Source organism: Colletotrichum tamarilloi, assembly GCF_030869305.1.
Source record: "Colletotrichum tamarilloi strain Tom-12 chromosome Unknown Scaffold_43.1, whole genome shotgun sequence".
NCBI classification, from domain to species: Eukaryota; Fungi; Ascomycota; class Sordariomycetes; order Glomerellales; family Glomerellaceae; genus Colletotrichum; species Colletotrichum tamarilloi.
In genome coordinates, this window is record NW_026849426.1 from 76799 (window position 1) to 103698 (window position 26900).

The 26900-nt window shown below is 54.2% G+C and overlaps 11 protein-coding genes across 11 annotated transcripts; 6 read left to right on the forward strand and 5 right to left on the reverse strand.

The window, feature by feature from the left end:
• Positions 1-1389: 1389 nt before the first annotated feature.
• CTAM01_09981 (ribosomal family S4e) lies at positions 1390-2659 on the reverse strand (the record flags this gene model as incomplete). Its single annotated transcript, XM_060525997.1, has 3 exons — positions 1390-1741; positions 2030-2452; positions 2646-2659. 3 exons carry the CDS (start codon positions 2657-2659, stop codon positions 1390-1392), a joined length of 789 nt encoding a protein of 262 aa, XP_060379325.1.
• A 937-nt stretch (positions 2660-3596) lies between these two features.
• Positions 3597-5279, reverse strand: CTAM01_09982 (MYB DNA-binding domain-containing protein; the record flags this gene model as incomplete). Its single annotated transcript, XM_060525998.1, has 1 exon — positions 3597-5279. The coding sequence occupies one exon, from the start codon at positions 5277-5279 to the stop codon at positions 3597-3599; it is 1683 nt and encodes a 560-aa protein (XP_060379326.1).
• A 111-nt stretch (positions 5280-5390) lies between these two features.
• Positions 5391-5753, forward strand: CTAM01_09983 (uncharacterized protein; the record flags this gene model as incomplete). The annotated part of the gene is made up of 2 exons (XM_060525999.1): positions 5391-5542; positions 5693-5753. The coding sequence occupies 2 exons, from the start codon at positions 5391-5393 to the stop codon at positions 5751-5753; spliced, it is 213 nt and encodes a 70-aa protein (XP_060379327.1).
• A 1132-nt stretch (positions 5754-6885) lies between these two features.
• Positions 6886-7508, forward strand: CTAM01_09984 (uncharacterized protein; the record flags this gene model as incomplete). The annotated part of the gene is made up of 3 exons (XM_060526000.1): positions 6886-6953; positions 7036-7369; positions 7419-7508. 3 exons carry the CDS (start codon positions 6886-6888, stop codon positions 7506-7508), a joined length of 492 nt encoding a protein of 163 aa, XP_060379328.1.
• A 1077-nt stretch (positions 7509-8585) lies between these two features.
• CTAM01_09985 (uncharacterized protein) lies at positions 8586-11561 on the forward strand (the record flags this gene model as incomplete). The annotated part of the gene is made up of 6 exons (XM_060526001.1): positions 8586-8946; positions 9011-9091; positions 9150-9185; positions 9241-10213; positions 10271-11266; positions 11381-11561. The coding sequence occupies 6 exons, from the start codon at positions 8586-8588 to the stop codon at positions 11559-11561; spliced, it is 2628 nt and encodes an 875-aa protein (XP_060379329.1).
• Positions 11562-12875: 1314 nt separating this feature from the next.
• Positions 12876-14485, reverse strand: CTAM01_09986 (uncharacterized protein; the record flags this gene model as incomplete). Its single annotated transcript, XM_060526002.1, has 2 exons — positions 12876-13947; positions 14016-14485. 2 exons carry the CDS (start codon positions 14483-14485, stop codon positions 12876-12878), a joined length of 1542 nt encoding a protein of 513 aa, XP_060379330.1.
• Positions 14486-14876: 391 nt separating this feature from the next.
• On the forward strand, positions 14877-15221 carry CTAM01_09987 (uncharacterized protein; the record flags this gene model as incomplete). The annotated part of the gene is made up of 1 exon (XM_060526003.1): positions 14877-15221. The coding sequence occupies one exon, from the start codon at positions 14877-14879 to the stop codon at positions 15219-15221; it is 345 nt and encodes a 114-aa protein (XP_060379331.1).
• Positions 15222-15393: 172 nt separating this feature from the next.
• On the reverse strand, positions 15394-16512 carry CTAM01_09988 (uncharacterized protein; the record flags this gene model as incomplete). The annotated part of the gene is made up of 1 exon (XM_060526004.1): positions 15394-16512. The coding sequence occupies one exon, from the start codon at positions 16510-16512 to the stop codon at positions 15394-15396; it is 1119 nt and encodes a 372-aa protein (XP_060379332.1).
• Positions 16513-18456: 1944 nt separating this feature from the next.
• On the forward strand, positions 18457-18834 carry CTAM01_09989 (uncharacterized protein; the record flags this gene model as incomplete). The annotated part of the gene is made up of 1 exon (XM_060526005.1): positions 18457-18834. The coding sequence occupies one exon, from the start codon at positions 18457-18459 to the stop codon at positions 18832-18834; it is 378 nt and encodes a 125-aa protein (XP_060379333.1).
• Positions 18835-19136: 302 nt separating this feature from the next.
• Positions 19137-19913, forward strand: CTAM01_09990 (uncharacterized protein; the record flags this gene model as incomplete). The annotated part of the gene is made up of 2 exons (XM_060526006.1): positions 19137-19144; positions 19361-19913. 2 exons carry the CDS (start codon positions 19137-19139, stop codon positions 19911-19913), a joined length of 561 nt encoding a protein of 186 aa, XP_060379334.1.
• A 2547-nt stretch (positions 19914-22460) lies between these two features.
• Positions 22461-24545, reverse strand: CTAM01_09991 (ABC1 family protein; the record flags this gene model as incomplete). The annotated part of the gene is made up of 1 exon (XM_060526007.1): positions 22461-24545. One exon carries the CDS (start codon positions 24543-24545, stop codon positions 22461-22463), a length of 2085 nt encoding a protein of 694 aa, XP_060379335.1.
• Between the last annotated feature and the right edge of the window lie 2355 nt (positions 24546-26900).

The window sequence follows — 26900 nt, forward strand, 5'->3', positions numbered from 1 at the left end:
CCCCCCCCACTCCCCTTCTTCCTCCTCGGGGAGAGATATGCAGTACCCCTTCAACAGCAAAACCGAAGAGTTATTGCCCCCTTTCGTAATGCGATGACCAATCGATTTGAGGTGGTCACGGTGAGAACTTCCACTGGGGTAGACAAAATTACCTGAGGGAGCTACCCTACTCGGATCCTACTGCCTGGGAATTGGTTCCCGCTCCTTCTCCTCCCCCGCAATCATCCACAGCAGGTTCGAGGTAGACATACACACACACCTTGGAGAATGAGTGTGTGTGTGTGTGTGTGTGTGTGTGTGTGCGCGTAAGAATGCTGCACAGTACCTATGTCCAAACGATCTCGTGGCTGTAGACCAAACGTGGACTGCCGGGGTGAGCCTGCGTCATACAAGCATGCAGCAGAGGGCACGAGACCGGTTACCTACTGTGCGGTCGTGGTTTTCCGTGTGGGCTTAGTGGTCGACTGGTTTTGGGCCCCTCGGGAAACTTGGCGATGTAACTGCGGCCCTTTTCTGTCCTTCGCTCTACTTTGTCTCTTCCTCTCGATGGCTGTGTGCTTTGATGAAGTATAACCCGCGCTTCCCTTTTCCTTGGGAGTTGAGCATGGGGAAAGGTCGGTGCATGGTAAGATGAGAATTACCTAGCGGGCAGGTATATATTGGGGTGATGAGTGGTTTATGGCTGATGCCTCGAGCTAAGGACGTGCTGCTAGTGGAAGGCTTTATGGAGGGGTTCATGATTGTTTGTCTGGCAGATGTTATCTCCGAGGGCAAGCTGCATGGGGGGAAAGCCTCTAATGGATTCCCATGAGGACGTTGCGAAAGTGAATACATCGAATCACTTTGTAAAACTTATGGGTCTGCACGCTAGCCACAATGTTTATCGAGTTACGTTAATTGTCAAGACTTGGGAAGCCTGTGCTGTACGGTTTTCACTTCTATGTGGCCAGTTCTGAATCAGTAGACACCAAGAGACGTTACGCGGCGGACAACAATACGTCAGAGTGCAATGATACATGATTACGTCGCTGTCTCCCAGGTGGAGGTAGGATACGATGTTCTCACGAGACAACATCACGGAGCGAGGCATATGGGAACTCAAGATTGGGCGGAAGAGTGACCTTCAATGGCTTGGTATTGGCCGCAGCTATCTGCAGGGTTAGTCGAAGCCGACAACTCTAAAATCAGCCCTAGACTCCGTAATTTTTTTGATCATGCTCAATCCCATTTGCCCGACCCAAATAACCGTTTCCGTCCCCGAGAAGAGACATTCACGAAAGTGTGTAGCAATGCAGCCGAGGTGTCACCTTTCGGAGCAGCCTGGCTGCAGCACACGCAGCAGACTCACGCGCAACCTTCATCATTTCGTAGAAGAGGAAGACAAGACGCTTAGTTGCCGGCGAGGGCGTTGGCGCGGCGGCGGTCACGCTCCTCGGCGATGGAGAGCTTGACACCCTTGCCCTTGGGCAGGGAGATCCAGGGCTTCTCGGAGCCGATGACGAAGACGTTGGACTCACGGGTGGCGAAGGTGTTGTCAATGGCGTCCTTGATGTGGACGATGTTGAAACCTCCGTCGTGGCGCTCACGGTGGGTGATGACACCGACACGACCCATGTTGCGACCGCCGGTGACCATGGCAATGGAGCCGGTGTCGAACTTGATGAAGTCCTCAATCTTGCCGGTGGCAAGGTTGATCTTGACAGTGTCGTTGACCTTGACGAGGGGGTCAGGGTAGCGGATGCTGTAGAGATAAAGAGTCAGCAAAGAGGGTTCGGACGGGGTGATACATTACAGCCGTCGGATGTGTATAGCTCCAATCTCTTTTCTTCGTAATCGGCCAATATTCTTCTTTTTGACGTTGCAATTCCGCCTCCCTCCCACTTCAAAAGGGAAGGGGATTTCAATTGATTGGGAAGTCTTATTCCAGGAATTGAACAAGAGAGCATTTTGGGTGATGACGAATCGACCAAAGCTTGATCCAACGGCTGAATGATGTCTGACAGAACCAGTGCAGAGTGTGCAAACTCACGTTCTCGCATCGTGCGTGACCAAGAATGGGATTCCACCGCGGCCAAGCTGAACGCGCTTGACCTTGCCGAGCTTGTACTCGGCCTCCTCGGCCTGGATGCGGTGGACGGTGAAGCGGCCCTTGGTGTCGTAGATGAGACGGAAGTTCTCGCCAGTCTTGTCGATGGTGATGACGTCCATGAAGCCGGCGGGGTAGGTCATGTCGGTGCGGACCTTGCCGTCGACCTTGATGAGGCGCTGCATGAGGATGGAGCGGGTCTCGCGGAAGTTAAGGGCGTACTTGAGGCGGTTGCGGAGGAAGACGATCAGCGGCAAGCAGTCGCGAAGCTTGTGAGGACCGGCCGAGGGGCGGGGAGCGTAGGTTCCGGAAAGCTTGTCCAGGAGCCAGTGCGAAGGCGCGCTAAGGCGCTTCTGGTGCTTCTTGCTGTGAGGGCATTGTCAGAATATTTGTTCGTGTCGAGAATGGGCTCGATCATGATCTGGAATATTGTCTTCGAAATTTTCCTTCAGTTCGTCGCGGCGGGCAAGTCAAAATCGCTCGAGCGACAAACAGAATCCCGAATCGCGTCGATGACAATATTGAGATTGAAAATGAGGATTGGATATCAAGTACTTACAGTCCCTTGCCCATTTTGTCTGACTGCCGATTAGCCTATGGGGGTATCTGGTCGGTGGGTGTGAAGGTCGAAGTCGAGATACTCAGATTCAACTCGGGACGTGGAGTACAGAGGGATCGGGCTGGAAATTTTCTGTGAGGCGTAGGTTTTTCGAACCCTACACTTGTGTCTCTGGGCGGTCAAAAGCAGGAGCGGGGCTTCGATAATCCGGCGACATTCAGTGGTCAACTCGATTAAGCGAGATGGTCCGTGTGCTTGATCCACTTGGCTCTCGTGCTCCGTTAATTCGGCGGTTGGTGGATCCGTCCACGGCCGGCGCATGGCAACACGGGCTTTGCTGGTAAGGCCGATGACAGCGGCCCCACCAAAAGCACAATACGTAATGGGCACCTCTTGTCCGAGACTATTCAAGTTCCATCATTGGCATATCGGGGCGTGAAGAATTCCAGGTTCATAGTGTGCACCGGTCGTGTGCACTATATTCAATACAATCATCTAGCGATTGGTGCTTTCTAGCTCACAGTGCCCGGATCTCGACACTCTATCCAGATAGCCTGTCCGGAACACTAACTCGTTCTTGCACAGAAACGACCGTAGTCCATCTAATTCACTCCAAACCCCCTTTTGTCCATCCTTGGCCAAAGATACCTGTTTATGCGCCGTATCTCCAAAATGTGATTACGGAACCCCAATTGGTATAGATCTATGTCCAGAAACGACCGTTCGGGTAGCGAAGCACCCCAATTCTCCATGTACGCCGCGTAAGCAAACAATACGTAGCACTTTTGATTCTAATGTTCGACACAAATTCCTGCACACAAGGCAAGAGGTCGAAACCTAGCAAGTGCACTAGGCCACTGAAAAGACGCAGCAGGATGAAGATCAAGCTGCCGAAGGGCTATTGAGATTCCAACACCCAGCGGAACGTTGTGGTGACGTCGATTCAGACGTCTAATCGGGTGCGTATATCGCGGTCGAGCTGGCGACTTGTGAGTCGTCCAGCAGTAGGCGAGAGATGTCCATCTCTCCCGCACTTCCCATGAATGTCGCCGTAGTTGTTTCGCCAAAGTCGAAGGCCTGCTGACTGGCAGGCACCTCTCCATTGTCAACGACAGACAAAGGCCACCTAGGGAGGTCTTCCTTTGAGTTGGTTCTATTCAATGCTGCCTCCATTGGAGGTGGCCTGTTGGGCTGCAGAGTATTCGAGATGCTCATGCTAACCGTTGGTTCGAGGGTATCGCCCCCTCGCCCGTCCTGGGGCTGGAAGAGTCCCTTCTCAATCTTGGCATAAACGCTGGGGTACTTGTTCCGAACCCTGTCTCTTAGGTCGGTCGGTTGTCTTCCAGACAGACTAAAGCGTGGGTCTCTCTGGATCTTGGTCCAGGCTGGTCCATATTTGTCCAGCCCTTCGAGTATTTGCTTGTCGTCTTGGTCGGTAAAAGGTCGTCTTTCTCTTCTGTGAGACTTCTTGAATGGACCGTGTATTCCTAGCTCCGCTAAATCCTCCAGCTTCTTGCGGTGCGCCCTACTCCTCTTCATCTTAGGAAAGGCGTCCAAATCAGCCTGTGTCATTTGGGACGATTCGCTGGCTGCAGCCTCATCTTGGGCTATGAGTATATTTTCCGACAACAGACCCGTTTTAGCTTTGGCCTTTGGTTCGGTTGGAGTCGTTGGCGGCGCGGCAGCAGCAGTTGTAATCTTCGGTTCGCTGTTAGTCCTGCGCAACTCGTTCGGGCAGCAGGTGCGAAACCGGTCCTTCAAGTCGCCCGCAGTTCGGTCATTGAAGTTGAAGTCGGGGTCTGCAAGGATGTCGGTCCACTTTCCAACGCCGTGCCGATTGACACCCAGCAGTAGGTGGTTTGTCTCAGCTTCGGACCACTTGCGCCTCGGCTTCATCGCCTTCTTCCTTGTTTTGCCACCACTAGATTTCGAGTTCTTGGATGTTGTCGAGTCAGCCTCAGCGGGCTTCTCAACCTCCATTTCCATATCCTTCTCCTCGGGCACAGGCGCGAAATCTCGAAGCGGCTTGAGCTGGTTGCTTTCGGGCTCGTTGAAGTCGTTGGAGGCGATGGGCGGGAACAGCGCAGCATCGGGGGGAGGTTCGTGTAAGCCATTGATAATAGGCGGCATAGTCGGCATGACTTGGGGTTGAATTGGCTTTTGTTTCTTGACCGGCTGTGGTAGCTGCACAAAGTCATCCTTGGTGGCAACGTTGCGGTGCCTCTTCTTATTTGCGGAATCATCTTTGTTTTCGGGCACCTCATCGAGGATCTTGCTCAGAGAAAAGGAGGAGTCTACATTATCTCGGTCGTCGCCCAAGAGCAGTCTCAATTGTAAGTGCGCGGTGCTGTTGACTGCTCCCCGATCGATTGGTGGTTCGTCATCCTTTCGTGAATCTCGTGCGGAGAAGCTGTCGTCGAGGGTGCCGGGATTCTGTGGTGGGGCTCCGTGGGTGGTGGCGAGCGAGGGCCCTTTGGTGTTTTCCTCGCGATGGGTGGTCTCAGGCTCGAGTGGGAAGGGCCTCTCGGAGGGACGAGAGAAGGCTAGACGGAGGGGCGGCAGATCAGCGTGAGCGAGCTGTGGCGTGGTGGAATCGTTCAGCAGGTGGATGAGGCGTGGCTCGATGTAGGCCATCGTGGGCTAGGAAAGTCGGAGTGGGCATTTGGTTTAAAATTTGAGGTAGGAAACAACACAGGCGAAGAGAAGAGGAGTGAAGGGGAGAGGCGAAGGAAAGAAGGAGAGACAATGGACGCGGGATGGATGGGTGTAAGGTCGGCGGCGTGCGGGCAGGATGGTGAGGAGGAGGAGAAGGAGGAGGAGGAGGAGGAGAAGGAGGAGGAGGAGGAGGAGCAGACGAAGACAAGACTTGGACTCGAGTCTTCAACGAGTTTGCTCAGGTAGCAAAGACGGGCAGTGATTGAGGTGACCGAAAGGCGGAGGGGAGCATTAGGAATGGAAGGCGGGAGGTAAGGTAGCGTGGGTAGGTAAGGGTATCTATCAGTAAAGCAAAGCGTGAAGCAGCTAAGGATTGGCTTACAGCATTTCAGGGCCCGGCTTGACAGGCAGACGGGCTCACCACAGGCACCATGGCTGCAGGGCTCCTCCTAGAAGATTTGCCCAACGATGGAAGTTCCACGTGAAGATTCTCCACCGTAGAAGCGGCAAATGAGACTAGCGCGGTTGGGTTTGCGGTATTTGCTGATACCAACCTGCAGCGGCGGCCGGTGTGCCAAGTAACTTTAATACTTTGTGGTTATCATTGGCTGCTGCCCAGCGAAAGCCCGTTTCTTCTTCTCCGCGCCGGCACGCAGCTTTCTCTGTCAGTCTCGGTCTCTTTGCCTCTCTCTTCAATACACATGTCATGACCACGCATATGTCACAAAGGTGACTTGTAGGTAATAGAAGATACCTTGATGCCTCAATACCAGGCAGACAGCAGGTCCATACATCTATTTACCCTATCAAGGTACTGTGGAAGGACAAAAGAGTTGATGGATGCCCAACTTTAGCAAGAGAAATCTGCCAGCAGGCAATGGACTGATTAACCTTGAGTTTGACAGACATTGGCAAGTCGGTCAAGGCACTGACTAGATGGCTCACCGTGCACACCTCTCGTCCCACCTTAGGTTCACAGGATGATGGATCTCCCTTTCCCTGAGCCTGAATTGGGTCCTGCCAACCTGCGTAACCTGCTTCCATTGCCTGCGTAGCTTCAACCCAGCTCGGTGCGAAGCCGGCAACCTTAGAGGCATCTTCCTGAGCACCTGTGTTACGGCTTCCATGGTCTGGGTTGCTCACTACCTATTATTCCGTACGGCATCCGTCCAGTGTACCTTACCTCATGTACCCAAGACATGTGTCTCGCTCCGATTTACCGCCATCCGTGGTCTCTGCCTCCGCCTCCGCCTCTCCGAATTCTTGCATGACACATTACAGTGACCACCACACCACAAACCCTCCACCGAGCTGAAAGAACGTCTCACAGCTTCTCGGTCTGATCAATTGCGTTGCCTGTTGCCCCTCCCTACCTTTATTCGCCTTCTTCGGCCCCCATTCTGGCCTCAAAATTCTGCCTGCCCTGCCTGCCTGTCAACCGCCCCTCCGTCTTCGAGAAAACACCTGTCCCTTCCATAGAACATCAACAAGGGTTCGGTGACCACCTTTGTTGTTGCACCGCTTTCAATCCCCCTCCATCCCACTTCTCACTAGCTGACCGGTACCAACGGCCACTACTTTCACCATGGCGGCGGCTGCGGCTCTTCCAACCTTCCCTAGACTGGTCTTCACCGTCTTCGAGCCCATCTCACTGTACGTTCGTTCTCACACTCTCTCGCCACCCTGACAATCCAATTCTCACCCGCCACTGAGCTGATGCGCGTTTTCTCAAAAGCGTCGGCGGTTTCCTAGGGGCCGTTATTAATCCGGATTGGTTCATATCCGAGCAGATCGTACAGGGCGCCATCTCGGCCGCCGTGCCAACTGCGGAATCTGATAATGCCCGTCTCGTGGCCCTCCAGCTCGGAAATATATACCTGCTCATGGCCATGGTCGGGCTAGCCGTGCTCAACCTCACCAACGAGCTAAAGGTTGTGCGCGGCTACCTCGTTGCTCTTTGGATAGCCGACCTTGGTCACATTTACGTATGCTATCACGTTATGGGCCTCGATCGCTTCCTCGACGTGGCGAGCTGGAATTCCATGGCCTGGGGCAACGTGGGTGTCACGGTGCGACCACCCTTCTATTTCTAGCCATGTGCTGTGCTAACAATCCCAGGCCCTTCTCTGTCTGACCAGAACGGCTTACCTTTTAGGCCTCTTCGGAAAGGATGTCCCTCTCAAGAACTTGGAAAAGAAGCAGCAATGATAGGGTCTGAAGATAAGACTCTCTCCGAACGGGTTGGGCCTCTGCAATAACCGTAGCCTCAAGTGAGGGTCCTCAGTCGAGTCTGTTTGAACAATCCATAGTGCATCCATATGTAGGGAGTGCTTCTCCGTCTGGTGCCCATTTAATCCCGGGAGATCTTCGGAGGTAATGAGATTCAATTGAGAGAAGCGCAAAGAGTGCTCTCATTCAGCGTGTTTCAGTGTTTGCCTGTAGTCGAAAGGCAGAACCCACTTATACGGCCGTTCGTCGCCACACGAGCTTTTAACCACAACCAAAGGGTCCAAAGCTCCAACATCAGTACCCTCGCAATCGTATGAATATCACACAAGATTATATAGCAATACACTGGAGAAGAGTTCTACATCATGGACTTCATCAAAGTATATCAACGGGAGACAGGCCCACCTGGCATCTGAGCTAAGAAGTCGGCACAGGCAGCATGAGGTGCACAGCTTCTAGTGCCCGAATAGGCATGCGCAGCTGAAGCCAACTTGTTTTTCGCCACAAACGAAGAAGTGGACAACGCCAACAACGTTTCGTCAAATGCAAACGATACGCTCGAAGTTTCTCCAGTGAGACCGGAGGGTGACGGTGAAAGCCTGCGCTTCGTGGTGAACCTGCCGTTCTTTCATCATGTACCTACCTGAAATCGTGCCTAGAATGATGACGTGAGGCAATAGAAGCCCTTCAGAATCTTCTTCCAAAAAAAATCTATCTGAGAGTCTACCAAATAATAAGGTACCATGGCGCAGCTCTTCTTTCCACAATTGAACCAATAAACAGATATATATGTTGGAGAGGGGGTGCTTAAACCTTGTTGTTTCTAATAAAGAGGCGACGCGGTTGCTCGCGCATGGACACCTAAGGCAGCCAGAGCACAGTGTGAACGCGTCAAGCCCCACGCCTCGATCAACATACACCAATCCGATCATCGTCGGGGTTAGGGTTAGAGAATCCGGTTAGTAAGAAACTCAACATCCCTATCCAACCCCAACAAAATACGCGCCTTTGCAGCAACCCCAGTCATTCCAGGAACAACATAGCGAGTCAAACAGCATGGCCCGCACAAGAACGGGCCGTGGCGCTCCGGAGTCTCCGGGAAATGATGTCCAGGACTCTCGTTCTGTGCGGTTGACACGACGTCGAGCAGGCGGCGCAAACTTGACGGAACGCGTCGAAAGCACCGAGACCACCACCGTTTCTGCATCTGCTGCATCTCGGCCAACGACGCGAGGTAGGGGAAGAGATAAGGTCGCCCCGACGAGCACCACGTTGCGAGAGATGGCGGAAGAACGGGAAGAAAGGGAGGAAGATGTGGAGAAGAGGGAACAGGAAGATCTGTACAGAAACGAACCAGTTGCGCGCTTCAATGCGAAGGAGATTGTGCGAGACATCAACCCCCAAGATAACGACAGTGGTGAGTCCTGCTCATCTGTGTTCATAATGGACCATCTGAAGTGCAAGGTTAACAACCACCCTAGAAATGGGATCGCAAAGCATCTCCGGCACACAGAGATATGCGACCCCGGCCTACATGACTGCTGCATACACGTTATTCTCAAGTTCGTCAACGCTGCGCTCTCTCCCTTGCGAAGACGTATTTCACTAACCCTCCCACAGAAGCACCGGGCTCATCAGCACCGAGAGCTTCACAAGGTGCGATCCGTCTTGCACTTTCGCTCGATGAAATGCTGACGTGGGAACACAACAGGACGCTCACAGCTACCGGGAATAGAGGATGACGGCAGTGACGACGAGTCGGAGAAATCCGACATCGAAGATGACGCATCCCAGGATCTCGTCGAAGCAGAACTAAAGGAGAACGCGCTCGACTCATTATGGCACGAATCCGAAGCCCTAGCGAGACTGCTCCGGAACCCAAAACCAGGTAGCAAATCCTGGCACCGGCTGCTGCCCGTCTTCCGGGGCAACTGGTTCCGCATCCGCGAGTTTTTCGTGGAGACCGACGCGCTCTTCATCGACCTCCTCACCAGCATCGAGGACATTAGCGAAAGGCAGCAGATGAAGGCGCGGGCCGTCATCATCGGCGCCAACGCCACGTCGCTACTCAACGTCATATCCGACGCCGAGCTTCGCAAGGAGGACAACTTTGATAGGGTCTGGAAGATCTTCGAGCGCCTCGACGAGGACTTTCCCGCACCGCTGTGCCCATACGACGACTACGCCGACCACGTTACCGAAGACGACATCGAGCTTGCACTCGACATTCGCACGCAGCGGCTGATTACGAGCCTGAAGGCCTTGCAGGACGACCAGCAGAATCCTGCTGACATCGCAGCGGAGCTTTTCTGCATGCCTTTAGAGTCCTCCGTCGATGCGGAAGAGGCTCTCCAATATGGACCGTTCAGGGGCATCAACGGCCGCATGGCGGAGCGTTTCGCAGAGAGGGCAAAACAAATTTACGACGCCATCGTGGACAAGAACGTGGATGATGCCATCCAGGTCCTCGACGAGATGTTCCCGCTCGAGGGGTCGCCTGATCAGTCACAGAACGAAGCCGACGACGACCCGGTCGACTTCATCGGCAAGATTTCCTCTTGGTGCAGCAAGATGATCGATGAACTCAGTGTTATCTTGAAGGACCCGCCGCAAGGGCCAAGGGAATCTTCTCCGACGGACTCCCTCCCCTCGAGCGCGCCACAGGATATAGTCCGCAACGACGTGTACGGCCCTCCTCTAGACACTGTCTATACGTAACCAATATACTGACTCGACTACAGGCGCGAAGACATCTTGTCCCGGTCAAACGTGCAACTCCTAGCAAAGCTCTCCCGCGAGCACCCCTCGCGCACACGTCCATCTCCATCACTAGCAAACTCCCAGCGCGGATCCCAACGCAGCTCTCAGCGCGGAGCCACCGCCGAACCCATCATCAACGGCGGCATTGGCGACGACTACTACGAAGAAGAGGCAGAGGACCACCGTCGCCGTAACCCCTCCCCGGCGCCGAGCGACCTCTCAGCCATCATCGCAGGCCTCCCCAGCACCGCAATCATCCGTAGTACGCAACCTTCTTCCTCCTCCGCCAAAGCCGGCCCCAGCACCGCCGCCCCGCGCTCCTCCGACTTCATAGCTGTCAACAACAGCGGCAGAAAACGACCCCGCGAAACCTCCCTCTCCCACTCCCAACAATCCCAAGAGTCCGACGACCCCTTCGAAGAAGACGACCGCGACCCGAACCCCCAACGGAGAGCCCAACTCGCCCGCGACCGCCGCGACATGCCCCCTCCCCCCTCGAAACGCAAAACCCTCCCCTCAACCGCACCACCACCCCCACGCCAGCCCTCTTCCTCCGCCTCATCATCAACAACAACCGCCCTCCAACGACGCCCCCGCTCCTCCCTCCCAACCAGCGCCCCAGCCTCCTCTGCTCCCGCCTCCACCTCCGCCTCCCGAAGCAGCGTCTCGAGCACAGCCACCACCGTCGCCTCCTTCCGCGAAATCAACGAGATGAACCGCCGCCCAGCGTCCCGCGCCGGCCCGCAGCAGCGCGTCCCCTGGTCCGACAAAGACACCCACCGCCTCATCCGGCTCATAGAACACCACAACTGCCTCTGGGCGCTCATCGCGAAACGCCAGATCGCTGCTGCCAGCAACCTTGGAGGCGGCTACGGCGGCGACAGCTTCGAGGAGAGGGAGGACTGCGTCTTTGATCACCCGCGAGACCAGCAAGCTATCCGCGACAAGGCGCGGAATCTCAAAGTTGATTTGTTAAAGTATGTTGTCTCGCTATCCCTCTCTCTCTCTCTCTCTCTCTCTCTCTCTCGTCCCTTGACGGATCCACGCTTCTCAATGAATGCCCGGGAGCTAATCATAAAAACACCAATCAGAGCCGACTTGAATCTCTACCCGGGCTTCGACGGTATCGCCCTCGGTAAAAAGGAACGCCTGGCCCTCATCAGCCGCGGAAAGAACCCGGACCGGAGGGAGGGCGACGTCGACGCGGCGGGCGAGCCCACGCATACCGAGTACGTGCCGCTGGAGAGTGACGACGAAGACGATGAGTTGTAGTAGACGAAGAAGAAGAAGAAACCCTGGCTGGCTGGCTGGCCTGGCCCGGTGCAGCAGCTACTTGCGCAGATCCCCCCCCCCCCCCTTTCCGTTTCTCACTTTACTTATATATATCACATCCGGAGTGCTTGAAGTCTCAACATCGTCAAGGTATCCTTATGGGATGAGGGGGAAAGGGGGAACCAGTTGTGAGATTATGCGAGATCATTGTTATTGGTGAGAATTGGGGACATTCTTGGCTATTGATATTGTTGGCAGCATGTACTATGCAAGCCTGAAGGCGTTCATGGGATGGACATGGGATATTCGAATGCAAACCTCACTTTTTCATCAGACGTGGGTGAGCTCACTAGGACGCCAGTTAACCATCTGTTGCGTCCCTCAAAATCTCATGTGTGCAGTTTTCAAGGTGTCAGTACATTCGTCTCTAGTCCTGTCCCAAGTTTTACTTTATTTCTGAAGTATTCATAGGCGGACGTGAGAGAAATAGGGTCAGGTAGATAAAACTAGCTGTTACCTCTTAGGAAAGTAAGTAATATTTATGATGCAGCGAGTCAAGCAATCTCGTCATGAAGAAGACAAATCAAAATTCGTGAATAGAACATCGGACCCTATCAAGACTGCCCTATAGCTATCGGCTGGCCTCTCCCGGAGAATCACCATAATGGTTGATTCCAACCTGTATCTCTCCTGCCCGCTTGAATCGAATCGCAGGCATTCTCTATCCACCTGCTCTCCAACCAAATGTGACTGATTACAACCGCCGCTAAACTCAGTCTACTCTTTCGTCCCCAGAATCTTGAATGTCGTTAAAGAAGCGAAGTTAGAAGAACAAAGAAAGAAAGTTCTGGTAAAGCTAAGGGTGGTCGCTGCCAGTAAAGAAGCCGCGAAACGTATTTTCGGTGCCAAAAGTACAATAAACTAAGTCTTGCATCCTTCTCGTGCGTGACAGGCGTCTTGGCGATGCTAGTGTCATCCGGTTGCTCGAGTCGGAAATGCTGGTATACGTCGTCATCTTGCCTGAGCTATCGTCGAGGTAAGAAAGCAACAGGGATATCAAGGAGTTTCGTCATGCGAAGTTGGGCTGATAATGCTGTCATTTCGCCATATTTTGGGCGCCCTCCAACCATAGAAGTTCGTAAGAATTGGTATGTGACAGAGGAAAAGGGGGTATGCTGCGCGGTGCTTTCAAATCTCATCGACAAGTGCGGAAATCAGGTGTAAAGCCAGCCATCGAAAAGGGCTGTTTGGTTCAGAAAGGTAAGGGTATCGACAGTCCAAGTTGCAATGCCCATGGACCAAATCTCAAGTGGTCTATCGGCGGCGAGCATTCGGGCTATTCTTAAGTCGCGAAGTTCGCCAGCCCTCGTACCACTGCTCTCTGCTGGCCTCACGAAGTTCGGCTCTCCACTCGCTAAAGACGGCGTCCTTGAGTCTGGTGAAGTCACAGTGCTCCTCGTTGTATGGGTCCGCGAAACCCCAGGGGAATTGACGTCCTAGAACCTCGGGTTCGTACAGGTCAGGGCTGATGACCGAAAGCGGGAGGAATGGCACTTCCTCTTCCTTAGCCTCCTGCTTGGCCTTATGTTGACGGATGGAGGATCCAGAAAGCCGTTTGGAGCCGGGGGAGGAGGGTACACCTTCCCGTCCTTGGATAGGGAAGTCGTCCTCGTCGTGAGAATCGGCGTGTTCTTCGTCAGTTACAGCCTCTTCTTCCTCTTCGATCCTGGTCGAGTCATCATCCTCGTCGAGGCCAAGTGCCTCAAGCGGGTCCAGTCCCGACTTCTTGACGGTTTCCCAAACGGTCTTCTTGAGGACATTCATGTGCTTAGTCGTGATCGTGTCCGACTTGGAAATAACGGGAATGACGGTAGTCTTGCCCTGGAGGGTACGAAGCACCTGCAGATCCAGATCCTCGTCAAGACCTCCCGAAATGCGAGCCGGAGGGGCGTATTTGCCATTGTGTCCATTCGACACACCGCCCTTGACTGACGCCAGGTTGCGGTCGAGACGAGCTGGGTCGAGAACCATGAAGACGGCATGGATGTGGGTATCCTGTACACCAGGCGATCGAATCACCTTCATTTCCTCGGTGAAGGTCTCTTCAAACTTGCTCTCAAGGAAGGCCGACATCTCCCTAAGCTGGAGATCAACAACATTCTTCTCCAAGCCTTCCGAATCCCAAAGTGTGAGGCCAATTCGCTCGCCGTCAATCTCCGTCTCGAGATAGTGAGGGACGAAGTTGCCAGAAGGAGGAGATCTGGGAGCGGGTTCCTCCTCAACCTCGGTCTTGCGGGATCGCTTCTTCGGCGGGAGTGCCAGAGCAGTCTTTAGGAATTCGAGGAAAGACGTCTTTCCAGCGCCTCGGGTGCCAATGACGAGAACGCTACACAAAGAGAGTTAGTGTGCTGTAGAGAAAGGGCAGGTATGACAATGTCTCGGGAGTTGACTCACTTGAAGGGAGTGGGATCCTTTCTTCTCCGAACCCTTCTAGGGCTGTTGACAGTGCTGATTGCGCTGCTAGCATAGCTGTAGCGTCCGCGGTGCGTCATGCTCTCGGTGCGAGCATAGGGATCGTAGGCATTCGCGGGAATGGGAGGCATAGGCGGCACAGATCCCACGATACTGCGACTGGGTTCCATGGAGGGCCTGGTCGAGTAGGCGGTACCTATGGTGTGATCCGACATGATTGAGGCCTCCTCAGCACGCAGGTCAGAGGGGATGGAGTTGGAGAGCTGGTCATTGGCCTTGTAGAACTCGGGGAGCTTGGGAGGAGTTCTGGAGATTGCAGCCTGACGCTGACGTTCGAGTTCGCGTTCCTGCTGTTCGCGAAGGGCTTGGGCTTTCTTACCACCCTTCCCCAGGTCGCCGGACTTGGAACGTCTGAGAAGCATACCGAAGCTAGAGCGACGGGGCTGGCTCATTATCTGGGGTCTTCAGCATAAAATAAAGGTTTCAGAGTCGGAAGCCGCAAACGGAGTGGACAAGCAGCATATGCGACCACAATGCTAGCTGCCCGTTGCGCTTGTTCGGTTTATGGAGGACGTAAATAGGTTGCGTGGAAGTAGCGGAGGTGTGGACCGCTTATCGAGAGGATGTCGAATAGCACGGTGGCTTAGATGTCGGAATTGGAGGGTTGAGGAGCTAGTTGGCAGTCAATTTTTCCGGACAGGCCTGTGATCTTGCCTAGGCTAACTCTTGTTTGCGTGCTCGTTGTAAGTGGTAAGAGAATGGGAATCCGTACCCTCCCGGAAAGAGTGGAAAGGGGGGGATGATGGGAGAATGGGATGATGACGGAAAAGAGTGTCTGGTAAAATGAGGTTAGCTACCAAGCAACGACAACCTGGGTCGGGCGCAATTGCCAGCCGCTCAAAGGCCCCTCTCGAGCCAACCGCAGAGGGTATTGCAGCGGGTGCAGCGCAGCGAAACGGAGAGGAGCAGGTATTGTGCTGGGCAGCGCCTGCACGATGTGACAGGGAAATGGCAGTCAGGAAGGGGTTTGGAGACGGAGAGAAGAAGCCAAAGTCGCGTCAGACCAAACGGGAACAGGACAGGAACCAATGCGAAAGGCGGCTCCCCAAGTCGAGTTCTAGAGACGTGGGTGTCCCCAGCCAGCGGTCCTCGTCGTCTGGTTGGCTGCGATACAACGGCAGACGATGAGGCAGGAGATCTGCCGTCTGCATGTGGTGCAGTGCAAAAAGGAGGGGCGGTCTTGCAGCAAATAGGGGCAGGAAGAGGGCAGTGATGAAGTGGACGCAGGATCGTCGCCGTTATATGCACTTACGAATGGAGTGCCGAGCCGATGGCTGGAGCTAGTGTAGATGCGTCGTTGCTATTCTCGTGGAACGGCAGCGTCAGCAGTGAAGAGGTGTAGGCGTTGGCGTAGGCGTAGTAGGCGCAGACGCAGACGCAGTCGAAAAGAAAAGCAGGCGCAAGATGCTCTCCTACAGACGGAGGAGAAATTAAATGGGAGGACCGCAAGCCAAACGTCGGACGGATGGTCGAACGGAAGGAAGAGTTTCCAGTCGGGCGGTGGTAAAGTGAGATCGGACGAAGAGGCGTGGCCGCGTGGGGAGGTCAGGTACTGGAGTAAGTAGAGAGTGGAGGGTCTTGTGTCCGTGACCCGCGCAAGTCTGAGGACAAGGACGAGGACAGGAAGGACTGGACGGGCGACGGTAGGATTTTGGCCGAAATGTCGACGAGGGGAGGGGATGGTGTAATTAAGTGAGGGTGAGAAAGGACCCAGGCGGGACGAGCAGAGAAAGGGCCAGATGCGGGTCGTGTACTGGGAAAGAAACAGGGAATGGCACTGGTGCGTTGCGGGCAGAAGAAGCGCAAGTAAAAGTGCAAGTAAAAGTGCAAGTGTGCAGATAATTACGGTCAAGCAAGTGCAAACGATTGAGAGCTCGAGTCTGGAGCTGAAGCTGGGCAGTCGTGGATTGGATTGGATGGGCGGACTTGGGACCGCGACCACAATTGGAAGAGTGTATTGTATCCGTAATGTGTAATTATGCCAGTGGAGGTGAAGGTAAGATGGGCGGGGGATCGGGATGAGGTCAGTGCAGTGCGCAGTGTAATGCAATTCGAGATTTGCTACTCTGTAGTTGCGCCGACAGGAGATTGTTCCTATTCTTGCCAGGCTGGATGGCGCAAGCAAGGTGGTGATGATTACTGAATGGTGTGAAGAGATGAAGACATGGAATTTGGGAAGGGGGAATTCAGCAGCGGACGCAGGTCTATTACCTACAGATCCAATGAGTGGTAAGAAAGGCAGGTACCGATAATCGAGGGGCGCCGTGCCTTCCTTAGTCCTTGCCTTGGTAGAGCACGGGGGAGCGCGTGAGAGAAGCGCATCAGAATGGGGGATTCCTTGGTCAGCACCTGCCTGTGTTCTTGACGCTTGACGACACAGGAAGGCATGATCGCTCTCTTTCCTGCCCCCAGGGCCCATGGATGCAATGTCCCATCCAATTTGAGAGCTGGGAGGGGCGGCACCGATACGCAGTCAGGAAGACGCACTGAAGCAACAGCAATTCACGGCGTTCATTGGTCAGATTGGGTAAAAAGGCAATCCAATCCAATCCGCGCTCCGCACCCTGCAGCAAGAAATTCCCCCGACGCAGGTACCGACGGGGCCACGCTAAACTGGGTTGAGGTCGATGTACCCGTCGCTTGTCTCGTCTGAGAGACTGGGAGTGTTGTGGTTTGCTCTCATGGGCTAACTACCTTACCTTACGGAGCACCTTAGGTAGCCCAATGGCCCCAATGCTCCTCTCCTGAAGTGGTCCCCTTGTCCCTTCACACTCTATGTACTCCTTCAGAATCCTCACCCCTCGTCCAGGAGTCTAGTCGTCTCCTCTTTCGATGCTCATCATGCTCCACGAGAAAACACCTCCAACCTCCGCATGGCGTGTAACGCAGCCAGGCTCTAACAGCTCGCTAACCCAGCCCAGGGCCCCCAGAGCCACTAACGAGAGCTAATAACGCCATTGGGGCCACCAAGAGCTGCCCAAGGCTCCAAGCACCCAAAAAGGTCTCGCCCGCCCGCGCGCCCACCACGAGGAAATGGATCCCCCTCCCCCGTTGACAGAAACACCGTTTGAACTCTCCAGCCAGTTGGCTTCTTATCTCTGGGCCCGTCTACATTACCTATCTTAGTCTGAGCCAGTGACTTCTGTACGAAGTTCAGAATGTCGGCATCAAACGTGCCAGATCCGAAATGATTGGATTCTTCAAGCTCGCATGTCAGCAGATGCGGAATCTCGTAGTCTTCCAATGCATGTTTCCCGAATTGCATGGCGGTGAGCTGCTGGGCATCGACCAATAGCAGTATTAATCTCATTAACGCAGTCTCTACACCGTGTTCATGCATTGTACCGTGTCCCACTAAACCAACACTAGTCCCCGATACAAGAATTACCGCATCGTCTTCTGCCCCTTTTTCTTTCCCCTTTTCAATTAACACACAAACAAGGCTGAGAGTCTGGAATACTGTGAATGACGTTACGCACCGTTGAGGTCGGCGCATGGGAACATCTTCTCCGCCTGAAGAAGAGCTTGCTTTTTCGTCATCAACTTTCTTGCCGTCTCAGACACCACTAAAAGTCATCTCACCATTTTGTTTAGCCGCGTAAGTCTAGATAATGGGACGAAATGCTCGGTACATTCCTTGGAGTATCCGTACTTCAAGGTAAGTGGAAGGAGACCGTACTCGCTTACACGGATAAGCGCCTTCCCATGACTGAGTTTCGAGCGCTTTCAGATGTAACGGAAGGCGAGAGGAAGCCCGTCCCAGACTCTCGCCGAAAGGGACCCTCCCTGAAGCAACCGCGACAAAAGATCACAAACCTACCTTCCCAGCAAGAACAATCCAAGAAATGTGCCTCAGGCCCAGGCAACCCCTGAAGATTGCATTCAGTGATTGCATTTCGCAACTCGCAACTCCCAAAAATTCCCTGCCCACCCGCATCTCGTCAACTTCATCCCCTGGCCAATCACCTCCAGCCAACTCGGTATTTGCTTGTTGGTTCCCGTTCATCATGCTTCCCGCGCGTCTGTCACGCGTGGTCTTCGCGAAGGTTTCGCTTTTTCTTCTTTACCTAGAGCTTAGATAAAGCGTAACTTTCCCTAACTTTTGACTGGTCATCGAATATTCGAAGGGGAACAGAGGCGTCTTGGCAATTCACGTTTACTTTATGCTTGCTCACACACACATACACACACGCACACACCGCTCGGCATCCTACAGCATCGCTCCCCGAAGCCAACTCAAGTTATTGAGCTTGTGTAGCCCGCCATCGTACCAAGTGGTACTGCAGCAATCCAATCACTGGAATGGTGGGTTGACTCTGCCTTTTTACGCGGCATACCGTAGCTTGCAGGGCTCGTGGCACGGATGGAATTGTCTATGCTCTCGCTGCCCGCCTTGTGCGCTGGTCGACCCGACTCGCTCTCTCCCGAATGCTCACCGGAAGATCGTCGACATGCTACCTCACTGACAAGTCCAGATGTGGACGGCGATCTGGTATTGCAACATGCAACTGCCGCTGGCCTGCCGTCCATCATCCTGCCCTACACACCCACTAACACCAAGCACCAGCAGCAACCCATCACGCAACTTAACTGTCAAAATGCTCTAGGCTCATTCACGGTTGTCCTCAAAACTCTAATAAACCCTCAACCGTCTTGTCACCTCTCACTCGAGCCCCCCATAACCAGCCAATCTCGCTCCCCATCCACGGCCCCTCTTTCCTCTCGGCTCCCGTCCCCATGAACTGTGGGGCTTCCGACGCCGAAATGGCCCATGTTTCACATTAACCACGCGCTCCTTTATGCCATCTCATCCCAAAAATTCCTCTCAAATTGTCCGAGATCGATCGGCGCTCCAATTTTACAGTGCTTTTAGCTTGTGGAACAAAGCACAACCGCATTCCAGGGGTCCAACTTGTGTTGCTTGATTTTTTTTTCCTCTCATTCTCATTTCCGCATGGCCTTACCGCTGCTGGCCGGGTAGGGAGCACAAATACCATTCAGTCTAGACTTCCTTCCATCCATACCACCATGACTTCGACTTGAATGTTGAGGTGTGAGACAAGGCGGTTGCCTTTTCAAGTGTCAGGCACCGAGACAAGACTACTACATAAAAGGCACACTAATGTCTGCTGATCTCCTCTCATAGCCCTAAGCTTAACTCGACTTCATGCAATTCAATACATTAAACCACCGCGAATATCAATATCCCCCCTCATCTTATCGGGCGGCTTCACAAAGAACCGGTGGTTTCGTGTGAGCCTACCCAGCCCTGGCATCTCATTCAACCAGGTCTGGGAAGATCCCCGTGAACCGCAATATCGCGGAAACAGCTTCCGTACCCCAGGTGTCCAGCGCCCTGACGCCCTGCTCGCTCGGGTGGCGCCCCCCGTCGGCCCGCTGGCTCATGCCTCTCCCGCTCCCATGCAATACATTATACCGAGTCGAGCCTCCGGGCCCATGGCACTGGTTAAGTTCATATCTTCTGAGGTTGTGAATCCTGCGTCGTTGCTGGCTTTAGGCTTTCAGACCCTTGAAGTCAACCCGTGGAGCGCCGTAGACATGAAGCTCAACGATTCCATACTCACGAGGGGCTTTGTGCTCATTCCTGGACTGGTACAACAGTCTCTCTCGCGCGCGTCAGCAGATTTACCAGCGACTGCCTTCGTGACGAACTGTAAACTAGCACTGTCTGATACAGATCCCACAAATGGGCATCTACCGAGCCAGGGTGGTAAGAAACAAGGTTACCTGGGCAAGTGGGTGTTCATTATTTGCATCAGCCTTACACCGCAACCGAGTGAGCCGACGGTACTCGGTTAGGTTGCTGCACTTGTCAAACATTACATGTACTCTCCTCTTACGCAGTCCAGCAAGGGTGAGGTTGTAAATGCTCCCGAACATTGTCTGTTGGCCTTAGTCAGTGTGGTTGTTCAGACGGGTTTGTGTCCCGACGAAGTCTGCAAGGGGGCCTGGCGACGTTGAGATTGGAACTGCCACGTCCGTAGTTGTGCTTACTTCAGGCCAGGTGAGGAGAGGACTGATGTTCGTTTTGCCTTGCAGTGCGAGTATCTTGCATGTTTTCATCACCTGGGCATATACACTCCCTACTTCAGGAGTTGCCCCTGGAATCCGTGAGTTGATGAGGCGCCGTCGCCTTGGGTTGCGAGGAGGCGGAAGTTTACCTCTAGCAGTGTGACGGATAAGTCTGGAACTCTTCTGCCCTCTATATGATCCTGGCTTTTTGGACCTTATAAATAATTCTCATTCGCCCACTCTGTTCATAGGAACACCAAGGAATGTAGCCTCTTTTCTTGGTGTGTGACAAGGCGCTGGGTGAGGCCCTCCTCGAGGCCTAGACAGACTGAACGAACATCGTGATTTGTGTCTGTCTTCGTCCAGCCATAGTCGTCGGGGTCTGTCTTCATCAAGCATACCGCAGCTCTCTCTTCAGGAGTCTAGCAAGCCAGCGTGACGTATAATATACCCGGGACCGGGGACGGGGCCTAGTACCAGTTCCTTATCGACGTAATAAGCCCACGATCTCGGCTATCCAAGGACTCACGTAACTTCATCGTCGCCGCTTGCCCATATCAGGCCCTCGCCTTTGCCACCAACGAAGTTTTGAAGATCTTTCTAAAAAAGGTAGCAAACTCTGAACTTGGTTGAAGTATGAATCAAATGCTCTAAAGTCTTCTTACTTGTATCGTGGCACGGATCAGAGCAGCTGCTTCGAGTCGGCAAGGGCAGGCAGTACACACACCTGGTGTCGTACCGCGGGAATTGCAGTCACGAACTCCAGTAGGCTCTTTACAGCGTGTTGATGAACCGGAACGCCAAGTCTTTATGTCTTTTCGCCGGAGCGAATTCTGCAAATGGTAGTCAGTGGAAGCTATCCTTACAGACATTGATGAACACCTCGCCAGGTAGGTGCGATCTCCATCTTCGTAGTCGATTCCTCTGGACCTTCGACGTCCCAATCAACAGTAAATCTTAACATAATATGAGTGACTTGGGCATCTTTCGCCTTTCCTCTTCTCTAACGAATACTATATCTTCGCCAGCTCCTGACTTGATCGAGCTTTTCTGTACCGCATTGTTCCGGAGCTCATCTTCTGCGCTTGTGATTGTGCTTGTGGTTGTATTTGCTGAAATCCACTATTTGGCCTCTATCATTACTAAGAACTCAGAGACACCATGAGCTCCGAATACAACGAGTAGAAAGGGGGAAAGAACACCCTTCCATTCTTCTCCGGGCCGCGCGTCTAGTATTTAGATCAGGATAAAGTATCGGTGGCCCACAAAAGCGAGAGAAAGTAGTCACTCTAATAAGAAATCACCTTGGATAGAGCCTGCCCGGGAGGCGGATTGTTATGGCGACTTTCGTAAGGCGCTAGATTATACCCGAAGGTTATGAAGATACCATGTCCGCCACAGAAGCGATTTTCCTGGAGAGGAAACATTGGATTAGGACATTAGTGGTGACACTCTTTATTTCGAGACCGCTTTGGAAATGACACGAGCCTCAAAAGGCATTGAAAGAGCATAATCTTCTGCTAGTCTCAGCAATGAAGAAAGTGTTACCAAAGGCAGCTTGAAGCACCTTTCGAATATTCACTTGCATAATTATCTGCTCCTATGCTTTCATGATGTCATGTATTCTAAAGCCAAGACGCTCCAGGACACCTTGAAGCCAGTACTCTTCGTTCCGCTCCCAATACGAGACGGCCTTCATCCACAACACACCCATCCACTGGCGTTGGCGAAGGGAAAGTCCCAAGAGAAGAGAACCTATCATTGTGAGAGGGTACGTAGGTCTCACCTGCCATATTGATGAGCACTTCCTCAGCGTTGTGTGGGCTGTTGGTTAGCAGAGCTTGTCCTGCAAAGATGAGCCAGATCCTCTCCAGTGCGTTCGGGCAAGTGATGAACGAAGAAGCTAGCAGCGTAAATGACAGACTCCTAATATTGTGTCGTGGCTGCCTCTCAACGCCCTGGTACCTCGAGCAGAAGTTTGTTCCCCTGGGTAGGACAATTGAAACGCCATAGACATGGTCCATTACAACGGCACGGCAGATTAGTTTCTCGCTAGTTGGAACATTCCTCACCTTCTACTCTGCACCGTTCTACCGGAAGACTCGAGCTAGAAAGTAGGACACTGCTGCGAGTACGTTCATATACACGCGTGACAGTGGCGGTCGAGGGACTGAGCATTGAACAGATGAGTGGTATCTTTCCTATATCAAAGGTCTCTATAAGATTCTCACCGAGCCCCTAAACACCGAGAACCCGAATCTAATGAACCTTCTCTACTTCTTCAACTCTAAAGCTTTCCTCTTCTCCCCCGCGCTATTCACATATCTTCACCGCCTAACCCTCAAACACCTCATGCTGCAGCTCAACCCCGAAATCCTGCGCGATATCCTTCATCCTCTTCTCCATCTCGTCCTCCATGCCGCCCCCGAACCCAAGCAGCTGCTTCACCTTGAAAAAGTAAAACGCGACATCCGTCAGCGCCAACACGCCCTTGAACAGCAAATGCCGCCACGCGTTGCCCGCCCTCTTGGCCCACGGCAGGTTCGGATCCTCAAACAGGCTGCGGCTCGCCCACTCCCCCATCATCTTGACGCGGTTGACGGGGCTGCCGAGGTACTGGTTGTTCCCCTGCACGATGCGCATGTTGCGCCCGATAAAAATCAGCTCCTTGGGCCACTTCTCCTCGTCGGCCAGCATGTCGCGGATCCCCTGCTTCATCCGCTGCTGCATCTCGTAGTGCCGCTCCGCCGGCGTCTTGCCCTCGAGCTCCTTCATGATGCCGTTGCGCGTCCGCTCGTCGCCGCCCTCGTACGGCCTCATCAGCGTCGCGCTCGCGAAGAGGTCCGCCGCCTTGATGCCCCACTCCGTCGTCACCTTTTCAATCGTCTTGTTGTCGAACGTCATGAGCGCCTTCCAGAAGACGCCGTACTGGTGCCGGAACTCGGGCGACATGTAGACGTACAAGCCGTGGTCGATGAGCACAAGCTCCGCGCGCCCGTTGGGCAGGCGCCGGATGAAGATGTTGCCCGGGTGGGGGTCGCAGTGGACGACGCCCCATTTGAAGATCTGCGCGGAGAAGAGGTCGATCATGGTCGTCATGACCTCCTTGCTCGACAAGCCCAGGCCGCCGCGCCCGCGACGGCCCTTCCACTCGCTCCGCTCCGGCTTGAACTGCTCGGCGTACGGCCGGTCGCGGAGCTCGCGGCGGACGGTGGCCATGTCGGGCGGCTGGAGCTGCGCGCCGTGGACGCCCGGCGACCCCTTGCCGTACCCGCCCATCCACCGCCCATTGATCCCTTGCTTGTCCCACAGCCGCGTACCCTCGATCCACTCCGTCACCATGACGCGCCGCGTCGAGAGCTCCGGATAGACCTTGGGAACGTACACCCTGCCGCGGAGGCCCTTCTCCGAGTTGATCAGGTCCCTCATCGTCTCCGAGTTCTTGGCCTCGTTCAAAAAGTCCGTCTCGAGCTCCAGCCGCTCCGTGATGAAGGGCACGAGGCTGTACAGCGGCAGGTCGAACCACCTGCTGTAGATCCACGCGACCGTCTTGAACGCCCACAGGTCCCACGTGATCTGCTTGGCAATCTCCCGCTTCTGGATCTTGACGGCCACCTCGCGGCCGTCAGGCAGCCGCGCCCAGTGCACCTGCGCGACGCTGGCGCTCGCCCTCGCCCGCCTCTCCATGACGCCCTTCCCTTCCTCCCCGCGGAAGCTGACGCCAAACACGTCCTCGACGCTCCGCCCGCCAAAGTCCTCGCGGATCACGGCCTCGACGTCGCTCCAGTCGTCCTGCGGCGCGTCGTCAAACATGCGCGCAAACATCTTTTGGAACTCGGGCGGCAGCACGGCGCTCTGCATGGCGATGGCCTGGCCGATCTTGAGGTAGAGCCCGCCGTTGTGCCGCAGCAGGTCGAACAGGCGCTCGGCGTTGCGGACGTGCAGGTCCTGCACGGTGCCGCCGGTAAGCGGCTCGGGGCGGAAGTTTAGCTTGTAGTCGAGGGCGACGAGGAGGCCCGTCCCGAAGGTGCGGAGGGAGCGGGCGAAGCCCGAGGCGTAGATTTGTCGGTCGGCGAGATAGAGCGTGCCGCCGACGGCGGAGAAGATGACGAGGCGGCGCAGCCATTTGGAGCTGCGCTTGTATGTGCGCGCTTTTTTTGGTGCGCCGAGGGATTCTGGCGAAGGGGGGATGAGGGCGCGGCGGGCGCTGCTCGTGTGGATGCGCGCCGTTCTGGTGTGGGAGAGGAGTCGTGATGTCGTCGTATTCGCCGCTGTCCTTGTCGCTGTGGCCGTTGTCGGTATCGATCTCGATCTATGCAGTAGGTGATGACGCCCCGCGGCGCCCGCGGAGGTTGAGAAGAGACATCTCTGCGCTGGTGATCTCGCGGCGGAGAGACCAGCTATGCTCTGGCGTAACATAATTGGTAATGACGAGGACGTATGAGGAGGGAGTGAAGGCGGAAGTCAGAGGCTCCCATTACCTTGTGTCCTCAAGTCTAAGGGGGGAGAAATGACAACAAAATGGAGAGAAAGAAAAGGTTGAGGTTGAGGGTAAAAAGTTGCAAAAGTCCCGTCAGAGGTCAATCGGGTTCGGCGCGGCCGCCGGATCTGTCGTTGGCGCCACAGGGTCAGGTAGGTAGGTCAGATCAATGACGATAACGAGGGCCAGGCCACCGAGGTACGCCATCCATACAGCAAAAGGAAATCTCCGTCGGCGAATCAAGCACCGATGCGTCCGTTGCATCCGCTTATCCCCGGCCCCGCCCGATCGCTTTCGGCACCGATTGCAGGTGCCCACCTCGGACCTGGCGATAAGGCACCGGTCAGTATTCAATGATGAGTTGTGAACTGGTGTGGTTTCCATGTAAGTGGTCTCAAGGAAGTTAGGACTAGGAGAATGCATTCAACAACCGATGAATAGACCTCATGTTTAATCCCAAGGTTTGGCTGATCTGCCTGTATTTTCTAGTCAAGATTCAAATAGCGGCACGAGGCCTTTTGCCTCTTTTGACGAACCCAAGAGGTCTCACGAACCCTGACCCGGCGTAATCACTCAACAGTCGAGCACGTTGAGTTTAGTCTATTCCGCAGCAGCAGCAATAGCGCAAGCTCGCGTATTTCCTTGCGGGTCAGCCTTGGGTCACCAGGGAGTAAATCGGAGTAATATAGAATGAGTTTGCCGAGTGGCTCCAGAGTCCAGCGGGAACATTCAATACTGTGAGATAGTCCCGATCCGTAACTACTAACCTTATTCTCAAGTCTTATATCCGAGACCTGCCGGACCTTTCTGTAGAGCCGGAGTGCACTTTTCAATGTGAAGGAATTGACACCAAACCTAGAAGATGAAGAAGCATCTCACCGTTTGTCTAATTGACACGTTCAAAGCAATTACCTAAATAAGCCTCTTCCAAAGCGTGTGGTCTATATCACGAAAGTCGCCGACCCGAGCCCAAAAGCCAATGAGACCTCTGGCAGCATTGCGCATCTACCACTTCCTGCCCCTCGATACCTTCACCTCCTAGTCAAAAGCTCTATAACTGGCCAGCGCCTATTTCAAGGTTGACGACGTGGTACGCCATACAGCCAGAGCGCCCCTTTCCCGCCGGCTGACTGACAGGGTAGGCCGTGGCTCCATCCGAAGTGTCGCGTTCTGAAGCATTGGGGATCGACGGCGTCCGGTGCCTGAGATTAAGTGAAACAAAAGCGAGGTTGTGGGCCGATTTCATGGGCAAAGCTTGAATGACGGCAGCTTCAGCCACTTGAACCCTTTGGCAGACACCACATGCCAAAGGTCGTGACGAAGGGGGGAGGCGGGAAGCACACAGAAGAAAAAAGGTTGGTCGGCTCCTCATGCAGTTAGGCGGCGGCCGTTCCCGCAACCAGCGGCTCAGCGGGTTTCGGTCCCTCGATGTAAGGCATGTCAACCATTCCTTCGTCTGAATTTCTCATTGCTGGTGAGAGGAGGGTGCTTGCTTGTTGTGGCAGAAACCGAGGTTGCACACCACTGCCTAGGGGCATTGTGATCCGATCCGTCGTGCGAATAGAAGACGCAGCGTCGTTCGGGCTGACCATGACGCAAGTGGTCGACAGACGTGACGTCTTGGTTTGAGCTTAGAGGGTCTGGCAAGAATGAGTGCATGAACCAAGTGTCCCTGCACACCCATCAGATCTACAAGGTGCGCGTGGGTTCAGTAAGACCAGAGGCAATCATAGAACGTTTTGATGGGATGGGCGCCATTCCATTGTTAGCGGAGAAGTTCCAGTCTTTTGCCGTTCTAGGCAATATAAAAGTTGCAAATTGCCTACGGAAATATATTTGAGTCAGGAAACAATGAGGGTCGATAATTTGGGCTTGGTTTTGATGGTCCGTCTGGCCTCACCCACCGTGGTGCGACGCCTCGGCTGTCGTGCAGGAGCCTCTAACTGTGCCTACATACCGAGACATGTCTCGACATTGGACGCAGAGCTCAGTCTGTTTACCGTGGGCAATCTATTCTCCGAATACCCCAACATGAGCTGAGGGCCCTGGCGAAGAGCTATACAGATGATTGAGTAGACCATGGCTGCCAATGGCTAAACTTGGCAAGGTTTGACCGGGTATCTTAGGGTAGGAAGACGATGGATGAAGCATCGTCTAAAGACTCTACGTAACAATCGGCAAAAGCTTGGCCACAAAACCCCGACTTTCAGAGTGGCGTCTCTGAATAGACATAGTCAGACCCGGACCGTCGCGTGTCAGTGGTAGCTGATGTATCCGACCTAGGTATTCGAGGT